General features: G+C 30.8%; 1 protein-coding gene across 1 annotated transcript; it reads right to left on the bottom strand.

Moving 5' to 3' along the window:
• Nucleotides 1-207: 207 nt before the first annotated feature.
• On the bottom strand, nucleotides 208-2690 carry LOC129292491 (glucan endo-1,3-beta-D-glucosidase 1-like). Its single transcript, XM_054930041.1, has one exon. The coding sequence runs from the start codon at nucleotides 2588-2590 to the stop codon at nucleotides 581-583; it is 2010 nt and encodes a 669-aa protein (XP_054786016.1). The 5' UTR covers nucleotides 2591-2690; the 3' UTR covers nucleotides 208-580.
• Between the last annotated feature and the right edge of the window lie 8382 nt (nucleotides 2691-11072).

Raw genomic sequence — 11072 nt, 5'->3', positions numbered from 1 at the left:
TCATAATAAGACTTTCCTCTGCTGGCAGAAGGCATTTCTTCTAGATAAAATCCAACTCCTTCTGAATTTAAATTTGGGTAAAGTTTTACTTTTGTGTTTGAAGTATTCTCTGTAGAGTAATTTATATCTTAAAATATTTTTGACTTTATAGCAATTAAATCAGGACATTCTTTACCCTGCAATTAAATTATTGGTACGCAGTGGCGATGAAACTTGTTAAAATTAATTCATAAATAAGATTAGAGAGGAGGGGTGATGAACAATTTTAAATAGATTTGAACTTGTTTAGAAATGAACTTTTTTTTTTTTTAAGCAACAAACAGAAACCTTATCCTTGTTATTGTTGGTAGGTGCTAAACCCAATCTGAAATTCCAATATGATTACACAATAGAATATTCCTATAAGATTACACGATAAAATAAAAAGTAAGCCTGCATGTATCTTCCCAATGATACATCAGAAACATTAACTAACAATTTCTTTTGAATGTGGAGAGCCACCAGAAACGAACACTTCCAAACAATAACGAAACAAAAGCAACTAACAACATCACATGCCCTGAAACAGGGGTACTCTGTTTCAAGATTGGGACGTATTACCCTGACCTCTGCTGTAAATCCACCAAAGGAGATTAGTCAAAGAATTCCCATCATCAAAACCTTTCAATTTTCTGATTTTCTCTAATGCATTTTCCTTATCATAAATCCCTTCCAATGCAAAAGTAAACCCTTTCGATGATTCTTCAGCGGTTTTCAGATCAGGCTCTGTCCATTCCACAAGCTCCTTCACGTAGCCCACATCTGAAAATAACACCTCTGTGATCGGTGTTAAAGGCAAAACCTGAATCAGAAGTCTGCAAGATCTGCAATCTGCTGGAGCCCACCATAATACACTGTCTCTCTTGTTAGACCACAAGATCCCCACTATCCTATTCTCTTTCACAAACTCTTTGCCATACATGTCATTTGATTCTTCCACATGCCACCATGTCTGAGCTGCAAGAATCTCCAGTGCTGTGAGTGTTGAACCAGTTGCTACCAAGTCTGAATCTTCATAAACTAAACCCATTAAAGCCGCTGAATAGTATGCATTTATTGCTTCACTTGAACTCTCCTGGTTTCGTCCATGCTCAAATTCTGTTAAACCAGCTGCCCATGAATGCAAACTATAAAGATCAAAACATCTCAGACTAGTGTAATATGGGTTTGAGTTTCTTCCCAGGTTGACGTAATCTTCCACTAGTGAATAAGCTTGAGGCTTGTGCTTTTCCCCCCAATCTGGGTCGATCTTAGCAAGAACTGCCATGCCGTATATGAAATAGCCTATGTGATAATGATGATCATTGTAAATCCCAAATCCAAAATCTGCTGTTGTACTTGAAGAACCTTGTTTGGTAACAAGACCTTTCCATGTTTTCTCGTAGAGGAAACCGTTTCCTTTGAATGTTCCGTACAACCATGGCTCGATGGATTGCTTCAGAAAGTTCTTGATTTTAGGTATCACATGAGGATATGATATTTCCTCTGCTATGAGTGCGAGTCTCGCAGCTCTTGCGACTCGCTTCCCGTAGAAATAAGACGAATTCGTTGATATGTTTGATGGATTCAGATCCTTCACGTCTTTGATAAGTGCTGAGATTATTTCTTTGTCGGAATCTTGTTTGATTCCTTTTGTAGAATGCCACGATACAGGAATTGGGTTTATTTTTAGAACCCATGAAGCCCCGACGACTCCGACAAGATCGCCGTCGATGCTTCTGTACTTGAAATCGTGAAGAACAGTACAATTGCTTTCTGTTTCAGAAAGAAGTTTGAGATGAAGAGGATGTGCGAGCAGGAGCAAATCGCCGGAGCTTCTCTTCTGAAATTTATACTCAACACGATAGGGTTTCTTCAGAGCAGCGTCACCAGAAATAGGGTAGCAAGAACTGAATCGATCCAATGTTTCCTCGGACCTCGGATTCTCCGAATCCGGCAACGCTGCTATTCGAATGACGCCGAAAAACCCATCATCGGAGGTAATCTCGGACGATGACGTACGGCTGAAATGAACCGGCGAAGAAGCATAGATGAGCCACGTCTGGTTGTTATCAAGCCGAACGGTGTGCTTTGTGAGAGAATCACTGGACGAGAACGACAATATGGCATGGACGGTGGAGATAGAAACCGAAGTCCGCCGTGTGACCTCGGCGGTGATAAAGGGGCTTCCTTTCACAAGAAAGAATCGGAGATTTGATGATGGAAACTCGAGGGTGACACTGAGATCACTGTAGGAAGAAACTACATGTGATCTGTGAGAGGAACTATATCGAGAGCTCGATTTAGAAGAGATGGTTAGGTCAGGGACGAAGACCTGGTACAAGAGGGCGGTACTGAAGAACATGAGAGGGTAGGAAAGAGAAAGAGAAGAGTTGGCGGATTTAACGAGGTAAGGATGGAAGTACTCGTGTTGGTCGCCATTGTTGAGGACGAAGTTCTGGAAGAAGGAATTAGTGGGAAGTGGGGAAGAGAGAAGGTTGGGAGAGAAGAAAGGTGAAGGGTTAGGGATTACAGTGGATTGGATTAAGGGGAAGAGAAATGGAGAAGACATTGATGATGATGATGGTGAAGAAGAAGAAGAAGAAGAAGAAGGCGTGCTTGAGTGATGCTAATGATGAGGGCGTCGCTAGTCGCCACTTAAGAACTTGAGAAGGCTGAGATTTCAAGATCTTCGTCCGCATTGAAAATTTCCAATTTGATTCAATTCAAGTATTAATTAGTAATAAACACTAGATTATAGTATTAGATTAGATTAGATTAGGACGAAGCAGCAAGAAAGGGGAAGTTGATGACTCACATTGAACACTACTAATGAATTTGTGTTGAAAATATGATCGTTCGTGGCTTTTCGCAGCAGCTTTTCTTGAAGTCGAACGTTTAAATTTGAAAGTCGCGGATTTGAGATTGAAACAATGACAGTAAAGGACCTGGAGGTGATTCTTCCTTTTGGATTCTTTATTTTTGTGGAAATTGTAATCTTGGAAAGAGCTCTTGACCATATTAAAATATCATCTTTAAAAAAAATTAAAATTATGATAAAAAAATTTAAATTGGAAGAGAATTGAAGTTCATGATATGATTTTTTTTTTGTACATATCTGTCGTCAAAAAAGAAAAAACAAGTGTCCGTATCAACATACATGGAACGACAAAACAAAAAGAATCTTTAGGAATTCTAAAATTTTTCTAATGAAAAAGAAAAAAGAAAAATATTTATTTCTTTACCTTTTCTCTCCTTTTTAATTCAACAAATTTTATCATTGGAAAATAAGTCATCAAATTATATCCAAAAAATTAATATTTTGAATCTCAGAAAAGCAAAAGTGCTCCTATAAACTTATCTTTCATGCATGCACCAACAACAAAAATGAATACAGGGAACAAGTAAATTGAAGTAAAAGCGTGAAAATAGTAAATGGCTGTGGTAATGTGTTTGGAATAATAATTTAGATTTGAAAATAATAAATATATTGTACAAACGCATGCATGTGGAGAGAAACGTGAGGGTTGACTTTGACTTGCCTGCCAATTGGCATGAATCGAGATCGTGAAGAATGACTCCCTCAGCTGTTGTGCAGTGAGCACGTAAACCATTTCCACGCGACAAGTGCATCTTGGACCATCTCTCTTAGGAAAAATAATTACATATAAATAATTATATCTTTATTTTATTAAAAAAATTTTCATTAACTTCTTAGATATTAGATGAAATACACTTGTGAATTTCAAAAAGATAAAAAACAAAAACAAAAATAGAATGTGAACCAAATTATAATCATAATATATAAATATAATTATAATTATATAGTTCATATATATTATTTAAATGTTCAAAAACTATATTAAAATGTATTATATTATGGCAGCAAATGTCATCAGAACATCATTATTACGTCGCCTTCAAGCTTTGAACGCTAACCAGAATTCTAGCATAGGGCATGTTTGAAGCAAGTGGTGTTCTTGTGATGATTCTTGACTGTTACTCCGTCAGTTTAAAAATATAAAATATTTTTTAAAAAAATTAAATGTTTAAAAATATAAAATATTTTTAATCTTTTAAGATATAATTATTATCTTTTTTTAAATGTTCTTATTAATCATGACTTTATATTTATTGTAGGGTATTCAATAAAGATAATAAAAAAATAGAATTAGTTAAAAAATAGATAACTATTTTATTAAATGGTGAAATTTAATTAAAAATATCTTATATCTTTTAATAGAGGAAGTATTAGTTAGAGTTTAATATAACTTTTAGATATCGAAGTGTTTAAAAAAAAACTGCACAAACTATTCTTGACAATTATTGTTTCTTTTGTTTGTATAAAAATATTTTTTTTAAAAAAAAGCTATTAATTACGGTCACAGTTATTTTTTGCTAATTATTTTTGTACTTTTAAATTTTAAGTAGTTCATAACTTACTATTGAAATAAGTAAATGAATGAATCTAAATCATTAAAAATAGAATGCCTTTTTTGTCTGTCATTTTTGTCTTCAACAGTGATGTTGGATGTTGGAGCTCACATGTCGTGAAGAAATTTTGGGACCTAAAGTAAAATTGTCTAAGAGATATTACTACTTCCACTTTTCAATCTTTATTGCAGGATATTTTTTAAAAAGATTTTTTTTATTCTTAATACAAGACATATGGAGGATCATTTATTATAATTTTTTAATTTTATTCTTATTATAAATTTAATTTTATAACTCATTGTATAAACTATGCATCTTTCTCTTCCTATTTTTAATAGGGTCAAGTTAAAAATTTTTTAGTTTTAAATATTAAATGAGTTAATTGTCATTCTTTAATTTCAGTAAAATAGTAAAAATTGCCTTACAGCAGGAACTAGATGAAGTATTATTTATTTATCTATCTATCTTCGTTTCACTTTTCTTCATAATTGGTTATATATATAGTATATAAACAAGTAATAAATTCTAAATAAAAATATATCAGTAATATTAATTCTTGATGGAAAAAATAATGACTAGTTATATATGATACAAGTAAACAGTTTTTGAAGTTCAAGGCTACCGTCTCATTTACTTAGAGTGTGTTTGGTTCAAAAAAAGATAAAGGTTTTAATATTATTTTGTTTGATTTTATTGAAAGGGAGTAGTTTTTAATGATCCTTTGTTTGGTAGGAAAGGGGAAGTAATAATAATTTACTATTATATTCCTATACATTAATTTAAAATTTTTTAATTGTTCTTTGCAGAAAATAATTTTACACCTCAATCTTAATTACATAATTTTTTTAAAAATTCACTCTTATCCTATCATATTGTAAATATGTGAATAAAAAAATTAAATCAATAATTATAATGATAATAATTTTTTTATAAAAAATAAATAAATCCCCTAAATATATAATAAAATATGATAAATTATAATTTTTTTAAAAAAAAATCCAATGAGCCCAGCCAACGTTTAAAAGTGAAGCACAATATAATATGACGAAGAGTTTTTTTTTTAAGCTATGAGTATACTTAAAATTTTAAAAATATATAAGGGCAAAATAATCAAAAGAAATTAGCTTCCTTCCAAAAATTCTCAATTTGGAGGAAAGCAATATGAAGGGAGGGGAGGGATTATTTTGGCTCCTCTTCCCTCCAAAATTTCTTAACTAAATGAGGGGAGGTACCTCCTCTTCCCTCCTTTCCAAAACCCCCCAACTAAACATATTTTTAATGACACTGTCACACACAGCCATGCTCACATATCTTCTCCAACTTGTTCATTCCCCGACATAATGTTTTTTGCCTATTGGCCCATAATTAAGGACATATGCATTTACCATATTTTATGTAGAAAACTTTCAAGGACATTTTATTTTATATCACGTGTCACTTTTTTGCTTTGCTTTAAAAAATAATGATAGTTAGGTTTTAAAATACTAAATTAATATCAGTCAAGTATTAGATAGATTTTTAAAAAAAATAAATTAAAAATATTAATTTAAATTATTACAAATTTAAGAGTTTCAATTATAAATAAATATTTAAATATTAAATATAATTTTTAGATTGTGATAAAAATTTTTATTTATAACTATTTGAATTAATATTTAAATTCATTGTGTCAAAAATTTTATCAAAAACCTAACTATCATTAATTTACTCTTCTAAGACCTAATTGTTATTCTTCCTTGTTTTCAAAGTACAAGTGAATAATTATGAAAAAACGCCAAACATGAATCACTCTGATAGAACCAGATTTTACATTCATACTTCTCTCATGTTTAATTAGTTGCATCGCAAAAGAGAGAATATTCTCTCCAGTTAAAACATAAATTCAGACACATAGATGCAAATGTATTAAAGTTATATATGTTTATATGTATATTCCATGAAGTATATACTTCATTTAATCCTCAATATAGGATCCTTTTATATGATGAATCATGTGGATTAAGAAGGGAAGTTAAAATTAGTTGATAACCTTAGACCACTTTTAGAATTTGCTTGAAACATTTTTAAAAGAAATGGAAGCGGAAAAATAATTGAAATTGGAATGGGTACGGTGGTAGATTTGCATGGAATTTATGTATAAATCATGTTTGATATGCAAGAATTGAGCATGGAAAATGAAGAATGGTTGTTATCTTTCCTTTTAGCTCAATAATCTATCTAATAAATGTAATCTTTTTAGATTTTTTTTATTATATATTCTATAAAATTCACATTTAATTCTAGAGTTAACATTAGTGCTATGAAAATAGACCTTTGATACATCTTATCTTTTACACTGTTGACGATGAATTGAATAAGATCGGTATTTGAGTGTCCCGTTTATCCCTCCAATCTCTTTTCTCTTCCTTCCCCTCTTGTTCCACATCAAACATCTTCCCAAAACTACCTTTCTTAAATTTTATTGAAAGAAGTTTAATTACACCATTTTCATTTAATGCTGTGAAATATTTCGGGATAAATTAAATAGTGGGATATATTTTTTTTTATACGAAAAGAGGAATATATTCTTGATAACACACCTATATGTCATGGTATGAAATGGGTCATATATTTAAGAACAAAGTAAAAAAAAAAAAAAACATAGATAGTAGGCACTAGGCAGAGGCCGGAGTCACATTGTTAGTCATCTAGATTGTTGCATGTTGACATATTGATAATCGGTGGCCCTTGGTTGCGTTACTTTACTCTATAAATTGGGCATGTGCAAGCAGAGCAAGCTTATGGTGGTAGCAATAAATCAAGTGGGTTTGGTCTCGTGCACTCCCATAGTTGATGTGTAATCGAATCACTGTTTGACGAAAAAGGAGACTGTTGAAATCGAAATGTTATGTTGGAGTGCAATTGCATGAATAGACAAAGCATATACACACTCACTAGCTAGCCTCCTTCGCACTGCCTGGTCTCTATCCCATTAGCAACTTGCACCTTAGATAATGGATTGCCACCAATATCTTTTTCATTATAATAAAAAATTTAAGTGAGTTGGATCTCAAAACTCACCAAAAATAATGTATACTTATAAATTTAAAGAGTGTTTAGAGAAATATTTATACATTATCTATCAATAAAGTCATCATCACATTGGTAGTAGAATTTGATCACATTTATGGGTCAAATTTTTATTAATATCTAGTTGTAGTTAAAATTAAGAAAAATCACAGCTTCATTCACCAAAACCAAAAAACCAAAAACAAAAACAAAAATTGATCACATATAAAACTTACATTCCCCCCCCCATAATGTCACTTAATTTTCATAACGCACACTTAGAAAGAAGAGGGTGAGAAGATCTAGAGGGCCAAAGATATCTATCATATATGGTATTCTCAAATAGATTTAGGCAATGTCTGTTGCATGAAAAAAATATTTTTCAAAAAATAAATAAGAAATATACTTAGAAAGAAAATAAGATAGATGCATGTCCTGTTTGCACGCCTAAACCCATGAACACATTAACCCACCCACTCAAATCAAACTCATGCTGGCCGCCTATCATAGGAAGAAGACGCTAGTAATCTCATCACTCTTTGCCAATGGATGGAGAACCCTTTGATAATGAGGGGAGGGAGAAGAAATCCCTGATACAACAATCTCTTTAAAAAGCTCGAACTCTAGTCAAGATCAAAAGATGTATTAAAAAATCACATACAAGGACCATTAAATATGTTATTTCTAGACAATGACTAATAACAAGTTAATATTTGAGAGGAGAAAAAATCTCCACTCCCATGTAATTTTAATAATAATTAATTTCTTATTGGTTCTTGTCTATGCGAATAATATTCTTCAGCTGTCATTGTGTGCGATTTTCCCAAAATATATAATTAGTATTGTAATTTAACTTGTATGTAATCCAATTTACGAACAATAACACAATTAATAGTGATCCAATTTTTTTTAGATTAAGTAATACTTGTTACCCATTTGAATATGTAGATATTTTAATAGTTAATTCACTGATCAAATTAATCCCAACATGCTCAATAGAATCATTATAATTCAATAAATTGGTCAAATTCGGTCTTCTTCTTAGCTCGCGCAAGAGGAGAGGCAAGTCATTGTATACTTCCCATTCCCATTTTTTAAAATTGTGCCGTGGATGCAGCACCCCACCACCACCAAAGTCCAAAAGCTTGCTTTATTTATAGATGGGAGATGATTGAAGGGTCCTAAATTTTATGGAATATTAGCTAAATCTCAAAAGGAACAAATAAAAAAAAATATTTGGGAAGAAGCATGAAAATTTTGAAAAACACAAGGAATTAAGTTTGGATAAGAAATATTAAAATATACTTATGATTTAACATAAAAATTAAAGATATGGTGGGTTTCACAACGACCAACCAATTACATCGAAACACGTCATTACTTTTTAAAATATAACTTGCTAATTAACCGATCATATTTTTGACGCATCATTCTTACTTTTTCTACCGTAATATTTTCTACAATATATCTTACATGATGATGATCTCCCACCTTTCTTAAAAATTCTTCAACGTATCTTTAAGAAACTTTATTAAAGCAGTTTCAATTATCTTCTACTTATCTTTAGAAGTTTTCACTAATATTCAAGAGTTTTCAATTATTCTAAAATTTGATAATTCAAATTTAAATTATTTTTATCATGTAAAAAATTAAATAAAACATAATTACATTAAATAAATTTATATTTTTAAAAAAATTAAATGTATTTAACATAAACAAAGAAGAAGATGAAGAAGAAGCATACGCTAACAAGAGCCTTTCAAGTTTCAAGACTAAGCAATAGTAAACTGGGCCCACAGGGCTAAGTCAAAAATCCCTATGTAATATATAACTTTACTTAGTGTTTGAATTAATAAATTTGGATCCACATCTCAAGTCCATGCCTTTAAAATTTTTATTTGGGTAGTTCAAATAATTTCAAATTCTAATGTTAAAATTCTTTATTTGGATTATGCAAGAAATTTCAAATGACCATAATCAAATTCCATTTTTATTTTTTCTAATTAACAAAAAAAATTATATTTTTAGAAACAAGGTTGTGTTGCTTAGTGTCTGATGATTTGGGCAAACTGTATGTTTCGTGAATGACTCCATTTTCCTCCATAGAGACGTTAAAGAATCAATAACCAAACAGAAGACATCAATCGAAAGAAGTCAGAATAAAGGAATAGAAGATTAACTGAGTGAGAGACGAGATCAAAGACAAAGATCGAGAACGAGCACGCAAGAGACAACGCAGGAGCGGAAATTTGAAATAACAACAGTTTATAAAGGATTTTAAATTATAAAAGATTATGGATAAAATTTGAATTTGGGTCAAATTCATAAATTTTTAAGTGCTCAAACAAGAAATTTTGCCTAAATTCAAATTTAAAACCAAATTCATATTTAACCAAACACAACATTAGTCTTTATTATTAAAGTTTGAGTTTGAATAAAATATGAGATAAGCAATTAATAAAAGTTAGTCGAGTTGATAAAAATTTAACTCATAATCTATTAAATCATGGGATCGAATTCTGTTGTTGATATGAAGATCTTGTTAGTGGGCAATTTGTAAGCATTTTTATAAGTATTTTTTAAACTTGGAGACTCAACTCTGAAATTTAATTTACTTAAACTTTTTTTTTAAAAGAAAAAAGAGAGATGAACAGATTAGGTATTATTATTTTCAGCTCTAGTTTGGTGTCCAAAAATATTCACCGCAATGACCTGCAGAATGGCACAACAAAAGTGGGCACGTTTCATTTATCATCGCTAACACAACATGTTGGTTAATTAGCTTTCCACTTTTATTATCAAACCCAGATGTTTCAGGTCAAACCGGGGGGGGGGGGGGGGGGGGAAGATGTGAGTCTCATGTACAATGTGTTTCACTATTTATGATTCATAAATAATATGGCTTGCTAATCTTTTCGTATGTTTTTTTTTTCTGTTGCTGTTAATGATTTGAGTCCAAATCTTTTAAGAAATTATGTAACTAGTTAAAATGGTTCAATTCCATATATCATGTAAAATGACTTTTAATTAATATATTGGTGAAAATATAATAAAAATATTTAACTACAATTAGTTATTATTTATTTTTTTATAGTGAAAAGTTTAAGTGAATTATGTCTCAAGAGATTATCGGGTTAAAGCATACTTTCAAACTCAAAGAATGTTTATAAAAGTACTTATAGATCATTCATCAATAAGGTCTTTATATTAATAATAAGATTTAAATCTATAATTTTGTAAGTTATGAGTTAAATTTTTATTAATTGAATTAATTTTTGTCAGTTAATTAGTCATTTACATGAATTGTCACCAGGAATGGTGTTGTTTCTTTCTTTTCTTTTTCTGGACTCATTTTTGGGCAAACCGCACTGCAGATGGCATTTATTTTTCCTTTTTCTTGGAGTTTTCTATGGGCCACATTTTTTTGGGCCTGTTAAATTTTTGGATCTGATTGGGCTTCTTGCTTTGTTGTTTTCTCAATATTTTTAAATAAACTGTTTTGATTATTATATTTTTTCTGAGTAGTGTAATTAAAAAATCATTATAACTTGTTTCCCACAAAATCATTTTAA

Source organism: Prosopis cineraria, unplaced genomic scaffold (assembly GCF_029017545.1).
Source record: "Prosopis cineraria cultivar Desert tree isolate PC_DT_omini unplaced genomic scaffold, ASM2901754v1 PC14, whole genome shotgun sequence".
NCBI classification, from domain to species: Eukaryota; Viridiplantae; Streptophyta; class Magnoliopsida; order Fabales; family Fabaceae; genus Prosopis; species Prosopis cineraria.
Note: the sequence above shows the minus strand (reverse complement) of the source record. Positions and strands in the feature narration are given on the sequence as shown.

Bases quoted from the DNA above. Each gene is read 5' to 3' on its own strand.
- LOC129292491 (XM_054930041.1), bottom strand. From the start codon at position 2,590: ATGTCTTCTCCATTTCTCTTCCCCTTAATCCAATCCACTGTAATCCCT.